We start from the raw sequence: 26,913 nt of genomic DNA on the forward strand, positions 1-26,913 counted from the left end.
TTTCTCTGATAGTTCCTCGCCTGGTTTTGGCTTCCACTCCTGAGAAAAAATACTGATCAAATACTAATAGTGGGGTCCTGGCCTTAGAACACGAGCTCCCCAGCCTCGTCAAGTCACGTGATGGCACAGTCACATGACCATCGCAGAAGGTGTCCCTTACTCCCCCAGCACCTGGCACAGAGACTGCAAAGATCAGGAAGCCGTTTGGTTCATCCCGGCGACACTTCCTATTGGCTGACTGCCTTGCACTCTGTGTGCTTATTGGTCTCTCCCGCTGTCCTTCAGTTTGGAAGCCTCGCCCCCTCCTTTCACCATTCCTTACGGCTGCCTGTAACTTACACCGCGGTACATGTAGTTGGCAGCTGCTCGCAGGCTTCAGACTTTAGTGTCCCCCTGCGGACAGCTGCATAAGGTTAGGACCCGGGCAATGAGATGACCGAGAAGTTTGTGAATTACTGAGGTGGGGGAGGGCCGAGCTATGGAAGACATCGGGTAGTCACTCACAAGAGCTGGTAATCAGAGAGGAAGGAAGTGAGTGATCAGGAAGACGCATCTGCTGCTGCTTCCCTGTGTGCAGGCTGACACCTGACTCGTCAGTAGCTTCTGCAGTGACTGTCTCACCTGTGTATATAGTGTGCAGGGTATAGGTGGTCCAGTGTATAGGTGGTCCAGCCTGGCCGCAGGCTGTGTGACATGTCAGCACGTGTGGGGAGACCCTTCTAGGCTTGTGGATAGCTCATGATGGATGAAAACATAGAGGAGATTTTTGGGGATGAGGCAGAGAGCAGGACCCCCATGGAGGTGTATGATGAGGTGGTCACCACCATGGCTGGGAGCATTTATTCTGAGCTAGAGAAACTGGTGGGCTCCTATGGACAAGAGGCGGTTACTGGCCTGATGCCCTTAATGGTCTCTGTACTTGAAAGCCTGGCAACTACATGTACCCGTGCCAGAGAGAAGGAGGACCAGCTGGAGATGGTACAGGAAGATAAGCAGAGACTGCTGATCCAGTATGAGAGGGAGCGAGATGGGCGCAAGCGAGCAGAAGAGGTAAGATGAGCGCACGTTATAAGGCCGATCATTGGCTGAATGGTCTCCTTATTTGCCCCACCTAATGGTGTTTGCCAGTCGCTCACTCGTCCTCTGATCACATTGTTGGCAGGCGCACATTTCTCTGTGTTTTCGCGGGACGTGTTGACGACAGCGGTGAAACGGTTAAGATCTAGTCTATAAAAAAATTGCCCGATTTTCCTTCAGAGCATATACCTTTTCCATTTGTATGCCATCTATGTGACCGCCACATAGCTTTTGTGTTTCAACAAGACCAATTAGTTTTCTATGTGAATAATTCCTATGTGTCCATAAAATCAGATACAATATTGCTACTCTGTATGGGATCTGTTTTTTTTAGTGCATCCATATACTTTTATAGTCGAGTCTTAACCGGAATATGGACTGGACTAGTGCATGGTACAATTTGTCACTCAGACGTTCAGTCCATGTATTAAAAAAAATAAATTGGTCATAGGATGGCTTATTGAATAACATTGGCTATAATGAGGTCTGTATGAATCAACAATCCGGCCTATGATGGCTTCATGTAATGACTCCTGTACATGACCATTTTAATAGGACAAGTGCTATCCCTGGTTTTGACGAATAGCACTCGTACCCATGTTATTCTATGGGTCCGTGCACATTCCAAAAATACGCAGCATAAAAATCTCATTGTGGAGATTATAATGATGTGTGGCCTCACGGAAAAGAGGCGATGCGGGCCAGTGCCTTAATCAAGGTAAAAAGCCAAATGTTTATAGCCTCCGGATCTTCTACTTTCCATGAGCACAGCCTGCACATCATGGTCATCTCCACTTTGCCAATCTGTTATTTAGATGATACTCTCCTCCAGCCGTCGGGCTGCAGCTACGGCACATCAGACTTCTCCAGGTGTACTGTCCTTACACCATCCTTACAGGTGAGCGCTACCATCGCCCTCACCTTCACCTTACTCCTTACGGTACTGCCCTTTTTCTATTCATTTGTCCCATCGTGCGCACACAGCTTAAAGGGGTTTTCCCACAAACAAAAGTTCATTTTAATGAATAGATCTTGGAATAATAACAAGTTCCACATTTGGATGTGTTTTAAATAAAATGTTCCTGTGCTGATATAATCTTATAAATGTGCCCCTGCTGTTTAATGTCTGTGTCTGACCGTGCAGGGACATGGTCTGATCATACCGCAGCTCCTGGGCGGGGGAGGAATAAAACGTCATTATACAGACATTACAGCACGGGTGTGCAGCTGATTATTTCTGTAAGGTAAAACATTTTCTCTGCGAGTTTTTAACTCCTTTACTACAGCGCCGTACATATACGGCGCATGCCGTGTACCCCCCTTTGGTGCGGGACCCACACATTTCTGGGCACATGACAGCTGATCTATACAGCTGTCATGTGCCCGCAACAGCCGCGGGTGGAATCGCGATCCACCCGCGGCTGTTAACTAGTTAAATGCTGCTGCCAATCTCTTGACAGCCGCATTGAACTCGCGCTTCCGGGAAGCTCGTTGTTGGCTCCGCCCAGGGCTGTCCAGTCGGTAAGCCAAACCTCCCGACTCCTCAGTTTCCCTGACACCAACTCCAACTCTGACTCCCTCATACATGGCTCGTGTTTGTGATAAATTTACTGTAGCACAGACTCGTCTTAGCTAAAAGGCTCCTAAGGAGACTATTGAAGCAAGTAAAAAGTAGAAAAAAATGTTTTAAAAAATATAAGTTTAAATCACCCCCCTTTCGCCCCATTCAAAATAAAACAATAAAAAAATTCAAATATACACATATTTGGTATCGCCGCGTTCAGAATCGCCCGATCTATCAATATTAAAAAAGAATTAATTTAGATCGGTAAACGGCGTAATGATAAAAAAATCAACTCCAGAATTGCGTTTTTTTGGTCGCCACAACATTGCAATAAAATGCAATAACAGACGATCAATAGATTGTATCTACACCAAAATGGTATCAATAAAAACTTCAGCTCAGCGTGCAAAAAATAAACCCTCACCTGGCCCCAGATCGTGAAAAGTGGAGACGCTACAGTTCTCAGAAAATGGCACCATTTTTTATTTATTTTTTTTTTAAAACAAACTTTGGATTTTTTTGTCACCACTCAAATAAAAAAGAACCTATACATGTTTGGTGTCTACGAACTCTTAATGACCTGGAGAATCATAATGACAGGTCAGTTTTAGCATTTAGTGAACATGGTAAAAAAACAATTGTGGAATTTCACTTTTTTTTGCATTTTCACTGCACTTGGAATTTTTTTCCCTTTCTTCCAGTACATGATATGGTAAAGCCAATGGTGGCGTTCAAAAGCACAACTCGTCCCACAAAAAACAAGCCCTCACATGGCCATATTGACCGAAAAATAAAAAAGTTATGACTCTGGGAAGAATGGAGCAGAAAACAAAAGCACAAAACACTGAAAAGGGCTGCGGCGTGAAGGGGTTAAACAGTGTTTTACTTCAAAGAAAGAATGATTTGTGATCCCGTGCTGTAATGTCTGTATACTTTTTCTTCTCCTAGATGCCCAGGAGCTGTGGTATGATCAGATCATGTTCCTGTACAGTCGGATACATTCATTACACAGTAGGGGCACATTTATAAGATTATCTCAGAAGCAGGAACATTTTATTCAATCACATCCAATTGTGGAAATTATTATTATTCCAAGATCTATTGATTATAATTAACTTTTATTTGTGGACAAACCCCTTTAAGGCCACGTTCACACGTTTAGTATTAGTAAGCAAAATCAGGAGTGGAACAATCAGAGGATTAGTATAATAGAAACACGTCACCACTTCTGCATTTTATACCCACTCTTGGTTTTGGCTTACAAATACTGAGTTAAAATACTCCCCAAATACTGAACGTGGCCTATTGGGGGCAGAAAATCTGCAACACCAAAAGCTCATTGTGGGAACAGTGTCTAAGGTTACAAGCTCTGGTTGGGAGACCCACGATCAGGCCATTTTTAGGCTATCTTCCCGCAATGAGTTTTTGGTGAGTTTTTGAAAACATGCAAGTAACGTATCTTAATGGGTGCAGAAATGGTGCAGAAAACTTGCAACTTCAATAACTCACCAAAAAGATCATCGTGGGAACATAACCTTACACTTTCAGTATTTGTAAGACAATACCAAGAGTGGGTTGAAAATGCTGAAGTTTTGCCCGTGTTTCCTCTGACTCTTCCACTCCTGGTTTTGGCTTATGATGCGCCTCCTGGGGCCGTGGAGTACTCGGCGCTGGACCGGTCGGTTCTTTTAGGATAGTCACAGTGGCGTGACCCCGGTCTGTGGCCCCTAGTGGTCAGTAACAGAGGGGAATAAAGTTTTGGGGATAAAGTTTCTTGACGCCACCCGTAGTATGCGGCTATAGGTGGCCGCCTGCTGTTCAGATCCACTGGGGCCGTTGGTGACGCAGCAGAGATGGTTCAGCTCTCCACAGGTAGAGCTAGGCCCCAGAGCAGTTAAAGAGTTAGCTTTGTTGTTGGTGTAGTGCAAGGCAGGTGACGCAGCAGTTAAGTCAAGGACACAGCGGGGTGCAGTCTTCAAATTTTTACTCACAGTTCTTATGATGTTTCAGGTTGCTACTGCCAGGTTATAACAGCCCACCGAGTCCTGTGTCCTCCGGGGAAGTGATCTAGCCAACTCTCAGATAACTTGGGTGCACTTGATCGGTACCCCCTTCTTGTGTACCTTTCCCGGGTCGTCTCTCTCTGTGCTGGCTCTCGCCCTCCTGCCCTGCGCCTCACACACAGTGTCCTGAGCCAGTGGACGCTGGCCTTGTCGAGCGATGTCCTATATGGCCACCTTTTCAGCGAATGTGTGTGGTTTTGGCTACGGCACTTAGAGGTACTGCAGCCTCCAGTTTGCTAGCTGAGTCTTGCAGTTCTCCACTAGTCTGGAGCCGGTCCCCTACTGCGACCTGATCCCTTCTCCCGACTACTGTCGGCGCAAATTCGGGTGCACGGGTGGACTCCGCACTTCCTGTGCCCCTAAGATCCCTTCTCTGTCTCTGGAGCCCTTCTCTGACTCCCTCACTCCTCTCGTTCTCCTACTGGGCCCCTCTGACTGGGCCCTCACTCTGTCTGGACCCTACTCCTCAACGGTCCTCACTCAGTGGGCGCTTCTAGATGTTTCTACCTGTTTTTTTATACTGTCTGTAATGTACTGTCTGTAATGTGACCCACGTCACTAACTGTCACTCTACGTGGTCCCCATGTACCTTCAGTCCTCCCTTGTGTGCTCCCCTAAACTACTTCCTCCATCCACCTCCTCTACCTAGTTCCCTCCTCCAGACAGGGACAGGGACTGTGCTCTCCCTCAGGAGCAATCTCGCCCTTCCCTCCTGGAGTGATGTGGTGTTGGATGTGGGTGTGTGGGTCCCGGGTAGTGCTCCCTCCTTACCCGAGAGTGGGGTACCACACCTCTGGCTGAAATGCAGTACCTCTGTGGCGACTGGACCCGCAGGGACGCCACACTTACAAATACTGAAAATGTGGACGTGGCTCAAGCATTGCAGTCCTTATGCAGACCATGAAATACCTCCGCCTGAATCCAGCTTTAGATTAGCATTATTGATAGTTTTTTTTTTCTACTAGAAAATGACAGTGTTAAATCTCCATGTTGTTAATACTTTTTTTTTTTTTTTTTTATTTGCCGCAAACTTCTTTGATTTCATTGGGTAAAAACTGGTATAAACACTGTAGCTGTATTAAAAAAAAAAAAAAAAAAAAAAAAAAGGAAAAATGTATGGTGGAAAATAACCGCAGCAAATCAAAAAGTATCCGCAAGAATGCCTACCTGTGGTTACTTTCCCTGCTCTTAGAGCTACCATGCATTTCTCAGTGTTTCCTGCGATAACTTTTTGTCCCATGTGACCGCTATGGTTTCCCATGTGTTTGTACAAGTAACAGGAGCAGCATGACCACTTGGCGCCTCTTTAGGCCTTATTCACATGTGCATTGTTCACAAAAGTGTGTTATCTTATTTATTTTAAGGGATAGCACATGGATGCATTCGTTTTTCGCTTGTTCACATGTACAATTTTTTTTTTCCCCCAGGCTGATTGACAGTCAGGCCAAGCTTTTTTCTGTTTTTTTTTTTTTAATTGCTACATGCTGGACTTTGGAAACCATGATATAAAACAGTACAGAAGAACCGAAACATAAGTAATGCTTTCTTTTTCATCACCCCTCTCTCACCAAAATGCAAGTGATTAAATCATTGTATGTAACCCATATTCTTGTACACTGTTAGCCAGTAGATAGAAAAATATTTAGATTTGAGAGTCCTCAGTGGTTGATACCTTTTAACTAGCCTGATGAAAAGACCTGCGTAGTCTGGAAAGCTTGCAATTTGTTACCATCTTTTCAGTTAGCCATTAAAAGGTATCAACCACTGAGGACTCTCAAATCTAAATATTTTTGTATGTAACCCAAAATTGGACCATTGAAAAATGAATTATCATATTAAAAACAAGCCCTCTAACAGCTCAATCGACAGTCAAAAAAAAATTATGGCTCTAAGAAAATGGCAGCACAAAGTTTTTTTTTATATTTTTCTTATTAGCTCAGGTTTTGTTAAAACTAGTTAAATATAGTGTGAAACTTTGATATCTCCGTAATTGTACTGACCTGCATGTTGTCAAGCCATTTTACCCCACACTGAATGCTGTAAACACAAAGCCCATAGAACAATGATGGGATTGCAGTTTTTACATCATTTCTCCACTTAGAATTTTTTTTCAGCACATTACGAGGTAAAGTAACTGCCTGATGTTTCATGCAGAATTCTAGTCCAATTCTAGAAGAGTGCATGCTGCAAAATCTCTCATGCGCACATAAGTCATTATTGGTCATTGTGCTGTCCATTGCACACAGGCAGCACACTGACCAGAAACCTGCTGGTCTGAACGAGTCATAAGACTGAAGCTTTACGGCTACGACACCTGTCGCTTGACCAAAGTCCCCTATGTGTTGTTGCTGTATCGCAGCACAATACAAGTGAATGGGGTCATATTGTGACTTGGGGTGGCTATGCAATCCCATTATTAACTTTTATCGTCCTGCAATGTAACAAGCGTTGGTTGCGTGAATGGCGATGAGGCCGAAGTCGCCGCGAAGCCTCAAAGTTTATTTAGTCCGGTTTGGCACCATGTTGAGACTAGGTAAGTGATAGGATTCCCCCTTTATTGGATTGCGAGGGAACGTCAAGCGGAAAAAATGCGGGTTTGAACCTGCCCTTTTTTCCTCCATTAAAAATAAAAGTATGTATGGTCTATGGGCCTCTCTGATATGCCCTTCTTTTTGGCAAACCATCCGCAAATAAAAAGTAAAGATGGATGACTGATTTTGATCCAATTTGTGTATCAAATTTGCCAATTCCATTGAATGCGTCTATGAAAAAATGTAGAGCACAGAAAATACCTAGGATCCATGATATATTTTTTAAAATCTGACCGGTGTCACTTTATGTAGTTATATCTCTGGAATGCTTCAACATATCCCATTGATTTTGAGACTGTTTTTTTTGTGACACATGATACTTTATAATAATGGTAAATGTAGGTTATTATGTTTTGCGTTTATTTATAAAAATATCAGAAATTTGACAAAAATGTTTTAGAAATTACAATTTTCAAACTTTGACTAATCCTTTAATCCCAATAGTCATACCACACAAAAACATTAATAAATAACATTTCCCTCATGTCTGCTTTACATCAGCACCATTTGTAAAGTGTTTTATTTGTTAGCATTTTAGAAAGTTTATAAATGTAGCAGTAATTTGTTCAAGGAAATTTACAAAACTTATTTTTATAGGGACCTGTTCAGATTTGAAGTGACTTTGGGGGTCCTGTGTAGTTTCCAACATATAAGTCATACCATTTTAAAAACTGCACCCCTCAACATATTTAAAATTGCTTTCAGGTAGTTCATTAACCCTTCTGGTTCTTTTCAGGAAGTAATGGAAAGTGGCATGACAAGAATGAGAGAGTTTATTTTTACCACCTAAATTTTGATAACTTCTGTACAGGCCGCTATAACCGGCAGCCTGTAAGGCCATTATTTGGCCATTAACTGCCATGGCAAACATCAGGACCACACAATCAAGATCTCAAAGTGCCGATGAGGTTAAACGGGGAACCGCCACACTCTGTTAACTATTGACAGCAGAATCTAAGGGGTTAAACATGCATGTTAGGTGTCCACACTGATGGCGGCTGATGCAGCAATTTGTCAGCTATAGTGTACAGCTGACAGCTACAGGATTATCACCTGTCAGGGAATGCTAGTCTCTTATATCTCAGGTCAGTAAAAAGACGTCTATTGGTCACTAAGGGGTTAAAATCACTCTGTTCTTTAGAGTGGAGAGAATTTTTATGTATAAATAACTTGAAAAGTTGCATGTTTCTACAAGCACTTTACAATTTTATGATTAAGAGAATAACCCATTAAATTCGCTATATACCGTATTTTTCGGACTATAGGTTTTAGAGGAGGAAAATAGCAAAAAATGTGATCATGATGCCCTGTTATAGGGGAGGGAGTCTGCTGCTGACCCTGGTATTGGGGTAATGTCCCCCAATTCTGTTAATATCCTCCGTCCTGCTATGTATGGCCCCTCCTTCCTGGTTTACTTGGCCCTCATCCCCATCCTGGAATGCATAGCACCCTTTGATCTACCATCTTAGTTTTCATGGCACCCCTTGAGCCCCCATTCTGGTATGTATGGCACCCCTTGAGCCCCCATCCTGGTATGCCTTGCACCCCTTGAGCCCCCATCCTGCCCACAAAAAAAAAATAATCATACTTACATCCTCTCCTCCAGCGCTGTCCCACTCTGCTGCTGACACTCTCACTGTGTGAGCCGCGCATGGCAGGGCGCGCATGGCGTCACATGCTTTGCTCCGGCGGCCAGCAGTATACTGCAGGGAGCGCACTCGCTCCCAGCAGTATACTGTGCTTCCGGGACCTGCGGTCACGTGAGCGATCAGCTGATCGCTCACGTGACCTCCCTGTGGGAGCATTCTGAATAATGTTCCCAGGGTGATGGTGGTGAGAGCTCACCGGGGACTGCTGCTGAACACCAGTGACCTCACTCCTGCAGCAGCAATGTACACAGACAGGAGTGACATCAGTAATTGCTATAGAAGTGACCCGTATTGCCGTGGGACAATCGTTAGCAGTACGTAGACTGCGTCGTGACGGCGGACAGGTGAGGAATATGGTTGTTTCTTTGCTTTTTTTTTTTCAGAAGATCGATGGCTTCACAAACCCAGTACAATAAAAAATTTTTTTTTAAAAAAAACGTATGTTTTTTATTTTATTAAAATACTTTATTCTGGCCGTGTATTTATTGAAAAAGCGGCGACCATTTTACTACGCCCTCCATTACTAACCTGGGCTTCACATTAGCAGCCAATACAAAGCTGACGTGAACCCTAACCCCATTACCCCACTCGCTACCGCTACATGGCAGTGGGAAGAGCGGAGGCTAAGCGCCAGATTTGGCACATCTTATGGATGCGCCATTTCTGGGACTGCTGAGGGATGATATTAATAGCCGCGGAGGGGGCTAGTATTCATGGCCCCTTCCCTGGCTATTAATATCAGCCCATAGCTGTCTGTATAGCCTTTTCTGGTTAGATTTTATAGGGGGGCCCACGCCTTTTTTTTTTTTTTTTTTTAGCCTCTGTGCCCACTATCCGGACGTAGCAGCGCTTTGGACGCATATTTTTGCTGCGTCCAAAGCGTTGCATTTTATTGAACGCAGGTAAATCCACTGAACTATGCGTATTTACCGCATTCAATATATTCTAGTGGTCAAATGTGGAAACTAGCGACTCCGCAAGAGAACTTGACATGCTACGGTCCTGAAAGGCGCGCCGCATGTCAGTGTCCACGGGTTATCAGCAGCCTCAGATGCACGCATAGTGGACATGGGATTTCTAGAAATCCCATCCTTGTAACATCTGGATGCTTCGGGTTTGACGCTGTATAAACCTGCAGCTCAAACCTGCAGCGGCTCCTGATCGTGGCCACGAACTCAAACTCACCTGCAGCATGTCAATTTCTGTAGCAGACACGCTAGTCTCCGCTTCAAATTTTGACTGAAGTGTCATTGTATGTGGTGGATTCACATTTACTGACAACAAAAGTGCGGCATTAGAACAAAAATTTGCTGCATCCAAAGCACTGCTGAGTGCTGATCTGGGGGACGTAGCAGCTAACGAACCAGCTGTGAGCTGTTAGGTACAGTACAGACCAAAAGTTTGGACACGTTCTCATTTAAAGATTTTCTGTATTTTCATGACTATGAAAATTGTACATTCACACTGAAGGCATCAAAACTATGAATTAACACATGTGGAATTATATACTTAACAAAAAAGTGTGAAACAACTGAAAATATGTCTTATATTCTAGGTTCTTCAAAGTAGCCACCTTTTGCTTTGATGACTGCTTTGCACACTCTTGGCATTCTCTTGATCAGCTTTAAGAGGTAGTCACCGGAAATGGTCTTCCAACAGTCTTGAAGGAGTTCCCAGAGAGGCTTAGCACTTGTTGGCCGTTTGCCTTCACTTTGCTGTCCAGCTCACCCCCAAACCATCTCTATTGGCTTCAGGTCTAGCGACTGTGGAGGCCAGGTCATCTAGCGTAGCCCCCCATCACTCATCCTCTTGGTCAAATAGCCCTTACACAGCCTGGAGGTGTGTTTGGGGTCATTGTCCTGTTGAAAAATAAATGATGGTCCAACTAAACGCAAACCGGATGGAATAGCATGCTGCTACAATATGCTGTGGTAGCCATGCTGGTTCAGTATGCCTTCAATTTTGAATAAATCCCCAACAGTGTCACCAGCAAAACACCCCCACACCATCACACCTCCTCCTCCATGCTTCACGGTGGGAACCAGGCATGTAGAGTCCATCCGTTCACCTTTTCTGCGTCGCACAAAGACACGGTGGTTGGAACCAAAGATCTCAAATTTGGACTCATCAGACTAAAGCACAGATTTCCACTGGTCTGATGTCCATTCCTTGTGTTCTTTAGCCCAAACAAGTCTCTTCTGCTTGTTGCCTGTTTTTAGCAGTGGTTTCCTAGCAGCTATTTTACCATGAAGGCCTGCTGCACAAAGTCTCCTCTTAACAGTTGTTGTAGCGATGTGTCTGCTGCTAGAACTATGTGTGGCATTGACCTCGTCTCTAATCTGAGCTGCTGTTAACCTGCGATTTCTGAGGCTGGTGACTCGGATAAACTTATCCTCAGAAGCAGAGGTGACTCTTGGTCTTCCTTTCCTGGGGCGGTCCTCATGTGAGCCAGTTTCTTTGTAGCGCTTGATGGTTTTTGCAACTGCATTTGGGGATACATTCAAAGTTTGCCCAATTTTTCGGACTGACTGACCTTCATTTCTTAAAGTAATGATGGCCACTCGTTTTTCTTTAATTAGCTGCTTTTTTCCTGCCATAATACAAATTCTAACAGTCTATTCAGTAGGACTATCAGCTGTGTATCCACCAGACTTCTGCACAACACAACTGATGGTCCCAACCCTATTTATAAGGCAAGAAATCCCACTTATTAAACCTGACAGGGCACACCTGTGAAGTGAAAACCATTTCCGGTGACTACCTCTTGAAGCTCATCAAGAGAATGCCAAGAGTGTGCAAAGCCGTCATCAAAGCAAAAGGTGGCTACTTTGAAGAACCTAGAATATAAGACATATTTTCAGTTGTTTCACACTTTTTTGTTAAGTATATAATTCCACATGTGTTAATTCATAGTTTTGATGCCTTCAGTGTGAATGTACAATTTTCATTGTCATGAAAATACCGAAAAATCTTTAAATGAGAAGGGGAGTCCAAACTTTTGGTCTGTACTGTATATCCAGGGACTATGTTTGCAAATGGCACCTTCCCAGGCTAAAAATAGCATCTCACAGCTGCCACATAAATTACATGAATAGAAATACTATTGAAGATTGGGTGAATGGGATCAGCTGACACCTAGCTCGTTTGTTTGGTTATGACAAGGTGTCAATCAGACCATTTCATGACCAAACCTAATTAAAGTAAAGAGTTAAATTGACACAGAGACACGGAACTAGCACTTTATTTGAAATACAACAGACACCTTCTTTAATCATTTAAATTAACCGATATACTCACCCCAGTTCTGATAGTAATCCAAGGGTTTAAGCAAAGTCCCACTAAATAACTTTATTTAACTCCAAGAAGCATTCATTGATCTACAAAAACGCGCAGAATTTCTTGCCAAGGAGATGCAGAAACGCTGCGAAATTTCTGCTTCTAATCCTGATCGTGCGTACATAGCCTTACAATATATGCTATAAACAGTCAAACTATTGCAGGTTCAAGTTCCCTGAGGGGGGATACATTTTTTTTATTTTATATAGTTTGAATGTCCCTTTTTTTTCCTAACACATAAAGCAACTAAAAAAAAAATAAGCATATTTGCTATCACCACATCAACAAAAGTCCAGTTTATAAAAAATTACTTCATCTGCATGGTAAACTGCTGAAAGGCAAAAAATACCTAATGTCAGACTTGCTGTTCTTCAATATCCCCCACTTCTCCCAGAAATGGCAAAGAAAAACTGATCAAGTGTTGTATGCACCCCCAAAATGGTACCAATAGAAACGATGGAAGTTTGCCTAGCAAAAGAAGTGTCATAAATAATAGTATAGATAATACATCTCCATCGACAGAACAATAAAAATTTGACGCTCAGAAAATGGCGAAAACTAATTTTTTTTTTTGTTCATTTTTACAAAGTTCTAAACTTAACCACTGAAATATGAAGAGGAAAAAAAATACTATTTTAATCTGACCAAAAATATCATGTTGGCAGGTAATTTTTGCTGCACACTGCTATAAAAAACATGCCTAAAATGCTCTAAGGAAACTCACGACTACTTTAGACTGTCAAACTTGAAAGTATAAAGCCAGCTATAACCCCTTAACGACTGACAATACATGTTAAAACGGCGGTCGTTAAGGGTATGTGCACATGATCAGGAGCTGCTGCAGGTTTGATGCTGCATGCTTATGCAGCAGCCAGATGTTACAGCATAGTGGATGGGATTTGTAGAAATCCTATGTCCGCTATGCGTTCATCTGTGCCTGCCTATCACTCACGGACACGAACATGTGGCGCGTCTTTCAAGACCGCAGCAGGTCAATTTCTCATGCGGAGTCGCTAGTCTTCGCAAGAGAAATCTGATCAGTGCAATGTATTGAATTTGGTGAATCTGCATGGTTCAATGAACAAATTCTGACTCACCTGCGTTCAATAGAACGCAGCGCTTTGGACGCAGCATGAAATATGCTGCGTCCAAAGCACTGCTTGTCTGGATCATGTGCACAATACCCTAAGGGGAACAGAAATAACTGAATAGCTCCAACCACGGCCGCAAAACTGGCGGGTGATGGCTGTACATGGCAGCTGATACGCTGTGGCATCAGCACCGGACTGTTTTGGAACTGATCGTGGCTGATTAACCCCTTTAAATATTGCTGTCAATCGCGACTGGTATCGAAGTGGTTAAAAGGGCTTAAAATACCCCCTTTAACAGGATCGAAATCACGGGTGCCAATCGTTGCCATGATACCCTGAGGTCATCGGATGACCAGGCTATGGTGGTCTGTTAGAGCTCACTGATTCAGTCTAAGGCCACAGCCCCACTATCAGTATTCAGTCAGTATTTTTTCTCAGGAGTTGGAGCCAAAACCAGGTGAGGAACAATCAGAGAAAAGGTATAATAGTAACAAGTGCATCAATTCTGCATTAATCACCCACTCCTGGTTTTGGCTTTCACTCCTGAGAAAAAATACTGACCAAGCACTGATAGGGGGGCCGTTGCCTAAAGCTGCGTACCCACAATCTGTAATACTAGCATTCTGGATGCAGCATATTTTCGCTTGGTCCAAAATGCTACGTTGTACAGTACAAGCACAGTGGATGGGATTAATAAAAATTCCATGCCCACTATGCTTTTATATGCTGCGTAAAATTACCTGCAGTGCGGGTTTCTGAGCCACAACATGTCAATTTCTCTTGCCGAGATGCTGGGTCTACTGTACGGAATTTCCCCATAGACTTGCATTAGATGCGGTAAATCCTCAGTTACAACGCATGTGCTTTTACGCAGGTGTTTTTATCCTTGTTTAACCAAACAAATAATTAAAAAAAAAAAAAAAAAAAAAGCCCCCCCCCCTCCTATTTTTGATAGCCAGCCAAGGTAAAGCAGATTTCTGGGGGCTTATATTACCAGGCTGGGAAGGTCCCTAGTTATTGGGCCCTTTAAACCCTAAAAATACCAGACCGCAGCCACCCCAGAATTGGCGTGTCACATGAGATGCGCCATCTGGCCCTTTGCCCGGCTGTTACCGATTGCCCTGCCCCGGTGGCAAATAGGGCAGTGGTAGTTGGGGTTGATGACAGCTGTGATTTGTCAAAAATCACAGCTGTCATCAACCCCTGGAGTTAGTAATGGAACGGTGTCTATAAGACACCCCCATTACTAACCTGGTAATAAAAAATAAATAAACATAAAAACACACAGAAAAAAACACTATTTGAGTAAAGTCTTCCCCACACTATCCCTCGTTCACCAAGCTATTGGGAAAAAAAAAAAAAAAAAAAAAAAGCACATGCAGGTCTGCAGTAATCCACTGAATCTGAAGTAGCCCAGAAAAGGATACCTAAAAAAAACAAGAGTCCCTCATTCACCAATTTATTACCCAAAATGTTACCACGCAGGTCCACCGTAGTCAATGTTCCTCGAATCTTGCGACGGTGAATAGCAGTAAAGTGACCGCTATTCACAGGTGCTTGGGAACATGGACTGCAGTGGAGCTTCGTGGAGCACCTCTCTGGAAAAATGCAAAAAAAATAAAATAAAACATGGACAAAATGTTATAAACAACATAAAATGCTATCAACAAAAACCCCAGCGAGATGCTGAAAAAGCAGGCTTCTATACCACTATGAAAATAGAAAAATATGCTCCTGTTTCTCAGAGAATGTTGGCAAATTTTATTTTTTAACCACAAGAATAATTAAAAATCCTGTAAATGTTTGGTATCGCTGTAATCATTTCATAGGGGCTACTGGCTTCCACATTGGTATCTCACAAGCACGTAATGGGGGAAAGGAAGAGGGTGCTGTCAGAGATTGATGGCGGAATTTAGGGGGTAAAGCAGCAGTGATCGGTGCAGGTCTACTCGCTGCTTTTAGCCGAGGATGCAGGCTGTATAAAGGCTCTTTCACACGTCCTGATATTTCCAGGACTGGAAAAACCAATACCGGAGATATCTGTATCAGTGTGTTAAATACGTGTGCCATTCGTGTGCTGCATCAGTATGACGCGTACCAGCGCCTGAGAAAAGCCAGCACAATTCGTGCTGTTCCCAGGCACCGGGTGCTGATAGCAGCTCACATCAAGAGCAGGCGAAAATGATGGGAGTTGTATTCAGCACCCGCTGTGTACATTTTGTGTAAAATAAAGAATAAAAAAAACAAAAAAAACTGCATGGGCTCCCGCATAATTTTCATAACCAGCAGAGGGAAAAGCCGCCTGCTGGTGGCTGATATTACTAGCAAGAGAAAGGGGCCATTAGCCCTACATATTCCCAGGTTTTTAATAACAGCTCAAAGCTGTTTGGTTATCCTTTACTGTTTTTTTTTTTTTTTAAAGGTGTACCCTAGAAAAAAATGATGTAGGGTCCCCTATAAATTCTAGCCAGCAAAGGCTAAACAGACAACTGTGGGCTGATATTAATAGCCAGAGAAGGGGCCATGGATATTGTCCCCCCTCGCAGGCTAATTAACATCAGCCCTCAGAGGGCCCAGAAATGACACATCAATAGGATGCGCCAATTCTGGCTCTTAGATTTGCTCTTCCCATTTGCCCTGGTGTGGTGGCAACTGAGGTAATAGAATTGGGGTTGATATCAGCTATTTTATGGCCGCCGGCATCAAACCCATAGGTTAGTAATGGAGTGGCATCTATAAGACACCCCCATTACTAACCCCATAGTCATATTTTAAAAAAATACATTGCCCGAATATAGTCCTTTTTTTAATTATTTAAAAAAAAAAAAAAAAAAGGACTCCTTATTTGATATAAACACACCCCATCCTCGTTTACCTATTTATTAGTGTCCAATTTAAAAAAACAACAAACAAAAAAAAAAAAAACCACACAAATTCCCACCTTGTATTACATGTCCCACTTCGTAATCCATCTCTGATATATCTGGACTTCATGGCTAAGTAGTGGCAAGATGCGACCGCTCATTCATGAATCCAGGACACACTGAGCTGCACTCACGGTGCTAACATTGATCTAATTGAGGTCACCGCAGTTCATGGGGCCACTCATACTGAGCCTGAATGTTTACACTTGAGTTGATATTTACTGCAACTTCTGGTCTGTTATCTCTGGTGACAGGGACTGAGGGTCATGAAACACTGATGTTTGCTAATATGCTGATTTACATATTGTCCCAGGCCAGCTAGCTTGTTGAGTCGCGAAACAGAAGGACCAATTATGCAGATCGATTAGATGTTCTAACAATGTAAGTTAAACTCCTCTGAGCCCCCCCACCCCTCCCCGACCTGTGGATAATGTCTAAAAGGACAGTTGTGAATTGTAAAAAGGGGATATGCCTCTGTATCAAGGATATCTTACAAAATTACAGCTTTGCTACCAAACTCTACAATTCAGACATTTACATAACAGCACAAAATAATCATCTAAAAGTATTACTCTTGTTAGAAAAGGGTAAAAGTAATTTAATAACTTCAAAAATAGTATTACGCCATTTATGTGTACAGCTTCAAATGTCTTCTATGAAATGGAATGATATTGGTGGGACTGGTGACTATTTAGCTATTGTTCACAAGCAGGGTACAAAACAAAAGAAAGGAAAATATCTGTGAATCAAAAATTCCCGCTGTTCTTTTTTATTTTTTAAATATCTGGAATGATTGGACTCGGGGAAACAATACACTTCCGTCTGGAAGGGTTATATTTTTTACTTGACATTCGTGAAACATATTACATTCCCTAGCTGTTTTTATTTTTTTAATTTTGGCAGTTCTGTACCATTAAATGGATACTAGGTGTGGTTTCCCTCTAGCAGTGGTCCAGGTTAAATCTCAGGCTACAACATTGCTGCAAGTAACCTTATTCTAATAGTAGGTACAGGATACTTGTTCTCTTGATAGGCCAGGATAAAGGATAACCTAGAGAGACAGACAGGGACAATTACTATACAAGTGGGGAAGTTAAGGACGCAGTCAGTATAACACTGACGATCACAAAGCTCAGACTGGCCGGCAGCTCTCCTGCCCGAGCGTGAAAGTGTGTATTTCTATGTGGGTGTCAATCTAAGGTCAGGAGAGCCTCTGGCCTTTCCGAGCATTTAAATGCGGTCATCGTCCATGTTATATGGCCATCTGACTGTGCCCTTAGGGGCATTTACACTGCAAGATCATCGTGAACAAGTGTTGTCAAATGATTTTCATCATTATCTGGCAATGTAAACAGACTGACGAAATTTATCTTTTATGCAGCACAAAAGATTATCAATGTTGGCGGTGCACAGTCTTGTGTAAACAGGAATCACGCTGCCAAGAACAATTAAAGCTTATGAGCACTGAGCGATCTAGTGTAGATCGCTCAGTGCTCATCATTTACTTTGGTCTGCCTGTGTAAACAGGCATTTAAATGACTGCCGATCAGTAAAAACTTAGCGGCGGTCCGTGTAAACTGAATCTTCCAGTAAAGTCAATCCTCCCAAGCCATCTATATGGGCACACAGGTCACAAGAAGATGAATTCAATGTTACCTTAATATCTATGATCCATTGTTTTATTCCAGGGATATATAAGTTTTTCTTAATATGTAAATGAGCTGTTAAGATTTATGGCGGGAATCAGATTTGAATGCGAAACTGCTTCCAGAGTCTATTTTAAATAAAAGTTGGCGATAACAATGTGAGACATGTAATGATAGACATGTAGATCAGGAAAGCAGACTGTCAAACACTGGTGGATTTATCTGGAACAAGACATCAGATCACAGACATGAGGGCATCATTTTATTCAGCTTCCCATGACTTGCCTATCCATATAGATGGCTTATGAGGGTTAATCCTGCTGACAGATTACCTTTAAGGTACAGTGACTTGCGAAAGTATTCACCCCCTTTGCTTTTTACCTATATTGTTGCATTACAACCTGTGTTTTAAATATTTTTGCAATCTGATTTGTGTGTGATGTATGAGCACTAAATATTCTAAATTGGTGACGTGAAGTGAGAGAAAAATATAGGCATAAATTGAGTTTATGGGATCAAATAATCAAAAATTGGCATATGTATTGACCCCTTTTGCGATTAAGCCCCTAAAATTTTTTTGGTGCAAGCAATTGCCTTCATAAGTCACATGCTTTAGTGAAAGGAAGTCCACCTGTGTGCAATCTGTCACATGGTCTGTCAGTATATTCACACCTTTTCTGAAAGGCCACAGAGGCTGAAACACCATTAAGTAAGAGGTACCACTAACCAAGCAGCACCATGAAGACCAAGGAGATCTTTTTAACAAGTCAGGGACAAAGTTGTTGAGAAGTACAAGTCAGGGTTGGGTTATATATTAAAAAAAAAATATATACATATATTCCAGTCTCTGATGATCCCCCTGGAGCACCATCAAATCCATTATTAAATGGAAGGCTCATGGTTCCACAACAAACCTGCCAAGAAAGGGCCGCTCACCAAAACTCTCTGCAGGGACAAGGAAGGCATTAATTTGAGAGGCATCATAGAGTCCAAAGGTAACCCTGAAGCAGCTACAGAGTTCCCAACCGAGACTGGAGTATCTGTCCATATGACCACAATAAGCTGTATATTCCATAGAGGTGGCCAATATGGAAGAGTGGGCAGAGAAAAAGCCTTTACTTAAAATTTTTGTGTTTAAGGCTCATTTTCAGTTTGCCAACAGACATGTGGCAGACTCCCCAAATGTATGGAGGAAGGTGCTGTGGTCAGAGGAGACCAAAATTTAACTTCTTGACCACCTAGGTAAATTCTATGTCTGGTGACAAACCAACACAGCCCATCACCCTAACAACAACATCCCCCAACAGTGAAACATGCTGGGGGCAGCATCGTGCTGTGGGGATGTTTTTTGGCAGCGGGGACAGGGAAGATGGATGGTGTGACCTACAGGGATATTCTTGAGCAAAACCTGGTTGTCTGTAAATGATTTGAGACTGGGATTGAGATTCACCTTCCAATAAGACAATGACCTAAAGCAACACTTGAGCGGATTAAGGGGCAATATGTCAATGTTTTGGAGTGACCTAATCAAAGTCCAGACCTTAATCCAATTGAGAATCTGTGGTCAGACTTTAAGATTGTTCACCAGAGGAAACGGCAATCTAACTGGAAGGAGCTGGAGCAGTTTTGCCTTGAGGAATGGGCAAAAATTCCAGTGGTAAGATGTGGAAAGCTCATACAGACTTATCGAAAATGACTTGCAGCTGTAATTGCCGTAAAAGAAGGTTCTACAAAGTACTGACTTTAGAGGGGTAAAGTTATACACACTGAAGTTTAGTTATTTTGTCCTACTTGTTGTTTGCTTCACAATAAAAAGAAAACCTAAAGTTCACAATAGTAGGCATGTTATTTACATGAACTGATGCAAACCCTCAAAACCCCCCACCAAAAAAACAATGAAATTCCAGGTTGTGAGGTTGCAAAGCACGAAAAATGGCAAGGGTGGAGAGTACTTTCGCAAGCCACTGTTATGTTCAGGTCTGTGTATTTTTTTTCAGTTTGTCTGTTCCGTGTATCCATTCTTAACAGAATTGGCATCCTGTGAAGTCCTGCGTCATCTGAAGCAGTGACCTCCATTGATTTATATGGGGGAGGTCTGCGTTCAATTTTTTTTTTTTTTTTTTTAATATTTTGTGAACAGAAAAAAAAGTCCAGTATGTCGATCCGTTCTAAAAGTAAACAACGGAAAGCAACTGGACTCCATACAAATCAGTGGGGCTTCTCTGCGTCTGTAAGAGACAGGGCTGCACACTAAGCTTATTCCTTTTACCTTTGTCTTATTAAGACATAATAGACAAATGTAAGAGGAATATCAACATGTGAACAGAGCCTTACCTTCCATTTGAGCGTTAAAAAAAAAAAAAAATGAAGACGTTCTTGTGTCGTCTTGAAGTTTATTACATTCCTGTATAGCCATGCGTTGCTGCATCCATTACGGTCAGCATTCAGCTCTGATGAGGCTCGTCACCCAGCTTCTTGGAATCCTGGATGGCCGGTGTACAGGGTACAGAGAACTTATAATGAAATATCTATACTGAGTTGCTCTTCAAGGGGTCTTGGAAAGCTGTGTAACATCTTTTTCTGAGCTGATCAACCATATTGCTTGTCACACAGCTTTACCAGTAATTGATGTGCTTAAAAATACTCCCCTTCTTTACAACTTTTTATATATTGGGGTTGGATTGTGTGACTTCAGATTGTCCTGCAGTAGCGTACAAGTTTCTGTAGAGCTTATCTTCCCAGAAGATCCTGCCAATTCACCATCATTCTCAGCCGGGAGGCCTTCATGTCCTGCAGAGGTTCTATCAATGCCATTACAATGTATTGGTGTCTGTGTAAAACACTCAAAATAAATAGTGCCAGTGTGATCCTGCATTTGGGGACAATCCGACTGCCCCAATGGACTCCCACTAAGGCCCTATTCACATTGCGTTTGTAATGTAGGTTTGGAAAGTGTGCTTAGAAAGCTCTTGTGTACCTCAATATACTACCCCAAAATATGGAGTAATATAGTAGACTACAGAGTCCAATAAAGTATACTATACATAATCAGTTTTTTGAGCATGGGTCCCTCTGGATAACCGGGGCTGTGGAGTCGGTATAAAATGGACTGACTCCGACTCCTAAAATATATAATAAATTGGGTACAGTAGTTCTATGCAGTTTGTGAGGAATATTTTTTTCATAAGAATTTGGGAAAGTTATGAAATGTCCTATTCCTGATCTAAGGGTCTAGACCAGGGGTCCTCAAACTTTTTAAACTGGTGGCCAGTTCACGGTCCCTCAGACCATTGGAGGGCCGGAATAGTTTTTTTTTTTAAAAACTATGAACAAATTCCTATGCACACTGCACATATCTTATTTTGATGTAAAAAAAAAACAATACAGGAACAAATACAATATTTAAAATGAAGAACAAGTAAAGTTAAATAAACCGGTATTTCAATAGGCAGGTAAATGTCCCCAATAGGCAGCATAGGTCCTCAATGGGGAGGTAAATGTCCCCAATAGGCAGCATAGGTCCTCAATGGGGAGGTAAATGTCCCCAATAGGCAGCATAGGTCCTCAATGGGGAGGTAAATGTCCCCAATAGGCAGCATAGGTCCTCAATGGGGAGGTAAATGTCCCCAATAGGCAGCATAGGTCCTCAATGGGGAGGTAAATGTCCCCAATAGGCAGCATAGGTCCTCAATAGGCAGGCTATTTCCCCCTTATAATGCCCCATGCAGGATGTCACCCCCCATATAATGCCCCATGCAGGATGTCCCTTTCTCCCACCATATAATGCCCCATGCAAGATATCACTCCCCTGTCTTTCTAATGCCCCATGAAGGATGTCACACCCCCATATAATGCCCCATGCAGGATGTCACCCCCCCCCCCATATAATGCCCCATGCAGGATGTCACTCCCCTGTCGTTATAATGCCCCTTTCAGGATGTCACCACCCCATATAATGCGCCACGCAGGATATCACTCCCCAGTCGTTATAATGCCCCATTCAGGATGTCACCCCCCCCTATAATGCCCCATGCAGCATGTCACCCCCCATATAATGCCCCATGCCTCCATACATTAAAAAAAAAAAAAAAATGCAATACTCGCCTCCCTCCTCCTCACCTGCTGCCGCTGCTCAGGTCTGTACTCCAGCGTCGCCCCGCTCTGCGCTGCCTGTGATGGCTCAGGGTAGGGCGCGGTGTAAAGACGTCACCGCACCCTCTGACCTGACACGTCAAAGGGAGCGCGCACCAGGAAGACAGCGGATCTGCGGAGGCACGGGGAGAGGTAAGTATCCGGCTGCCGGGGCCCTGAACGAGCGGGAGGGAGCGGGTGCTGACACCGCTCTCCTCCGCCCACAGCCCGGCGGGCCGGATAAAAATCCTCCGCGGGCCGCAGTTTGAGAACCCCTGGTCTAGACTTTTAGCTGAGAAATTGATCACTTTAAACATGAGCCATGTATGAGGGAGTTGGAGTCGGTGTCATGGAAATTGAGAAGTCGGGAGTCGAAGGTTTGGCTTACTGACTCCACAGCCCCGTGGATAATAGATCCTACTATATTTAATCCGTTGCAGGCCTTTTTCACGTAACAATCATTTTAGAACGTCTGTGGTTCTTAGGCCTCGGTCAGATATCCGTGAATTGCATACATGTCTTATTGTCTTGTACCCACTAGGCTGCATTCCCACAATGAGTTTTTGATGTTGCATATTTTCTGCAAAATTTCTGTGCCCATTACGTAAAATTGGTTACTTGCATTTTTTTTCTAAAATAAACAGCATAAAAAATCAACACACGCTCATCGTTGGAGTGTAGCCTTTTAGTCCATGGAGCTGTTCACGTGTTTTTTGTTCTGTTTTTCTTTTTTTGCAGACCTCGTGTTTGCAAAAAAAAAAGAAGAAATCGTGGAGAGGTCAGTTTATCCATGTCATGGATCAAAATTACCCATACAAATCTATGTGTTCATGAAAATCACAGACGGCACATGGATGGCATCAGCTTGTAATCTGTGTGCTGTCACTGATTAAAATTGCGATGAGTGGGTGAAGCTCTGCAGTTTTATTTTTTTTCATTCGTGTATTTTTGTTAAATCAATACACTTGCGAAACTCTGACTGTTTTCTTACTTAGAAACAAAAATTTACTGATATCTCAATGAGGCCTTACATTACGGTATATAATCTTTTTCCATTTTTTTTCTTGTGTAAGTAAATTTTACTTTGTTTTGAACATACTACAAAACACCCTGACATTTACAAAGAAATTTTGGAAAAAAAAAATGTGCTCCTTTTCAAACTTTTAATGTGTCTGCCCATAAAATAGTTAAGCCTCACAAAATAGCTAATATTTAGTTAATGTTTTGATCAGCATCAATTTTTCCAATTTCTAGAAACCTTCAGGGACTTTTTAGAGGTCAATTCACTTGTCAAGGTCCTTTTGAGGGGCCAATATTTGTATGCAAAATATTACTAAGGTTAAGTGCACACGTAGCGTTTTTAATGTGTTTTCGCAGCGGTTTTTCGCCACGAAAATGCTTGGTAATTGCTCTGCCAGCTATTGCAATGGCAGTCCTGATGTGCTGTGCATATGATGCGGAAACTTCCGCTCAGGATTTACATTGCGGAAAAACAAAAGGCAACATGTCATTTCTATGCAGCGTTCCTGCCCATTGACTTTAATTGAAACGCAGAAAATTCGCAGGTGTAATATTTATACCTGCGGATTTGCTGCGTTTCAATTAAAGCCAATGGGCGGTGAAATGCTGTGGAAACTCACATAGAAGTGGTACCCGGGTCGGCAGAGGAAGAGTACTACTCCTCTCATCTGATTTCTGCTCCCGCTGATAACAGCGAGAGCGGCACGGCTGAGGGGAGCAGTAGTCTCCTCAGCCGAGCCGGAAACCACTCGCGGTAAAAAACAAAACAAAAAAAAAGTGAAAAAAAACTATACTCACCTGTCCGGCACCCCCCGGTGTCCTCCTGGTCCTCGGTCCCCGGCGTTCTTATCAGGTCAGCGGCCAGCTGTACACTACCGGGAGCGTGCTCACTCCCAGCAGTGTATTGCGCTGCCAGGACCTGCGGACACGTGAGTTCTCAGCTGAATATCAGCTGGGAGTTCACGTGACCTCACTTTAATGCATCTGTGCTGCATGGAAACATTTTCAAGAATGTTCCCACCAGTACTGGTAATGAGGTCAACAGAGCTTATCAGCTAATCTTCAGCTGATGAACCCCAGTGACCTCACTCCTGCAGCAGCAATGTACACTGGCAGGAGTGATTTTACATTGCTGTCTTCTACAGCAGTGACATCAGTGATTGCTGATGTCACTGCTGTAGAAGTGACCCTGATCGCCGAGGGACATTCATGATGGCGGTAATCGTGGACTATGTCATGACGGCGTACAGGTGAGGGATATGGTTGTTTTTTATTTAACTTTTTTTTTCAGGAGACGAGGGATTCGAGGACTGAGCGTACAATTAAAAAAAAAAAAAAAAAAAAAAAAAAAAAATTAAAACCGTGTTTTTTTATTTAATTAAAATACTTTACTCTGGCCATGTATTTATTGAAAAAGCGGTGACCACTTCACTACGCGGTTAGTAATGAGGGCGTCTTGCAGACGCCTTCCATTACTAACCTGGGCTTCACATCAGCCGCCGATACAAGGCTGACGTGAACACCAACCCCATTACCCCACTCGCCACCGCAGGGCAGTGGGAAGAGCGGAGGCTAAGCGCCAGACTTGGCGCATCTTATGGATGCACTATTTCTGGGAATGCTGAGGGGTGATATTATTAACCACGGAGGGGGCCAGGATCCATGGCCCCTTCCCTGACTATTAATATTAGCCCGCAGCTGTCTGTTTAGCCTTTTCTAGTTAGATTTTATAGGGGGACCCTACGTAATTTTTTTTCTGGGGTCTCCCTGTAATCTAACCAGTAAAGGCTAAACAAACGGCTGTGGGCTTATATTAATAGCCAGGGAACATTTTTGGCTAATGGCCCCTTCCCTGGCTAATCTCAGCCCCCAGCGGTTGGCTTTCCCGCTGCTGGTTATAAAAATGATGCGGGAGCCTATGACATAAATTATTATTTTTTTAATTTTAGGCTTTGTGCCCACGATTACGACGTAGCAGCGCTTTGGACGCATATTTTTTTGCTGTGTCCAAAACGTTGCATTCTGTTGAACGCAGGTAAATCCACATGTGTTAACTGAACCAATGCGTATTTACTGCATTCAGTACATTCTAGTGGTCAAATTTCTGTTGCGGAGACTTGGGACTCCGCAAGAGAATTTGACATGCTGTGGTCCTGAAACACGCACCACATGTCAGTACCAACGGGTGATTCACAGCCTCTGATGCACGCATAGTGAACATGGGATTGCTAGACATCCCATCCACTATGCTGTAACATCTGGACGCTGCGGGTTTGACACTGTATAAACACGCAGCATCAAACCTGAAGCTCCCTCCTGATCGTGGGCACGTACCCAAACTCAATCGCTGCATATCAATTTCTGTAGCGAACACGCTAGGCTTCGCTGCAGATTTTGACTGATTTGAAGTGTCGTCATGTGGTGTATTCATATGTACCGACAACAAAAGTGTGGCATTAGAACACATAGCGGCTAACGAAACAGCTTTGAGCTGTTAAATAGCCAGGGACCATGTTTGCCTAAAGCTCCTTCCTAGGTTAAAAATAGCAACTCACAGCTGCCCCAGAAATTACAGGAATGGAAATGCTAATGAAGATTGGGCGAATAGGATTAGCAGACACCTAGCTCTTTTGTTTGGTGATGACAAGTGTAAATCAGCCCCTTTCATCACCAAACCTAACTAAAGTAAAGAGTTAAATAAACACACATAGACTGAGTAAACACTTTATTTGAAATACAACAGACACATTCTTTAATCATTTAAATTAACCAATATACTCTCCCCAGTTCTCACGGTAATGCAAGGGTTTAAGCAATGTCCCACCAAATAACTTTATTTAGCTCCAAAAAGCATTCATTGACGTACAAAAACACGTAAAAAATTCTGCAAAACCACACGTTTTTTCCTCAAGCGTTTTTCCTGCCAAGGAGATACAGAAACGCTGCATAAGTTTCTGCTTCAAATCCTGAACATGCGCACATAGCCTTAGGAAGTTTTAACCTTTCAGGTACCTCACATAAACTAACATAAAATGGAAAGAAAAATGAAAATTCCATGTTTTCCATTAAAATAAAGTTTTAGCTCCAATTTTTTTTTATTTTCAAAAGTATTAAGAGAAAAAATACCCTGCAGTTTGTTACCCAGTTTATGCCGGCAATGGCATAAATGTTCATACTCTGTTTGGGTGCATTAAATGGCTCTGAATGGAAGGGCAGCAGTGATGAGCGAGCACCAGGGCTGTGGAGTCTGTGTCTGAATCGGAGTTGGTATAAAATAGACCGACTCCAACTCCTAAAATATATAAAATTTGGTACGTAGTTCAATGTAGTTTGTGGGGAATATTTTTTTCATAAGAATTTGGGAAAGTTATGAAATTTCCTATTCCTGATCTAAGGGGCTAGACTTTTAGCTGAGATGAATCTGTGCGACAGTAAATTTATCACTTAAACATGAGCCATGTATGTGGAAGCCGGAGTTGGAGTCGGTGTCATGGAAATTGAGGAGTTGAAGTCGGAGGTTTGGCTTACCGACTCCACAGCCCTGGCGAGCGCTAAAATGCTTGAGTCAAATAAATCGTAATACTTAAGTGGTCGACCCAATGTAAGTCGATGGGAAACTCGAGCATTTTTTCTGTGACCGCCACCCTCCCCGGAAGTCTGGAGGGGGCCTAAAAATTGGGCAAATTGATGGGAAAAATGCTAAAATGATATGGAAACAGCATCGGGAAGACCCCTGGAATCATCTGACTCCCAGGTCAGTGCTGTGAACTATGTTGTCAGAGTATTACGCCACTTTTACGGACTCACAATAATACATACAA

The 26,913-nt window shown here is 42.8% G+C and overlaps 1 protein-coding gene across 4 annotated transcripts in view; it reads left to right on the top strand.

Moving 5' to 3' along the window:
- The first annotated feature begins 266 nt into the window (after window positions 1-266).
- LOC141172247 (C-Jun-amino-terminal kinase-interacting protein 3-like) overlaps window positions 267-26,913 on the top strand; it is a 394,188-nt gene continuing 367,541 nt past the window's right edge. For all 4 annotated transcript variants that reach the window (XM_073656238.1, XM_073656235.1, XM_073656236.1 and 1 more), the window contains exon 1: window positions 267-1,050. In XM_073656238.1, the coding sequence (XP_073512339.1) occupies window positions 739-1,050 (312 nt within the window). In that variant the 5' untranslated portion in view covers window positions 267-738. The remainder of the gene's footprint in view (window positions 1,051-26,913) is intronic.

Source organism: Phyllobates terribilis, unplaced genomic scaffold, assembly GCF_046119375.1.
Source record: "Phyllobates terribilis strain yellow unplaced genomic scaffold, ASM4611937v1 Scaffold_12__6_contigs__length_324123572, whole genome shotgun sequence".
In the NCBI taxonomy this organism is placed as follows: Eukaryota; Metazoa; Chordata; class Amphibia; order Anura; family Dendrobatidae; genus Phyllobates; species Phyllobates terribilis.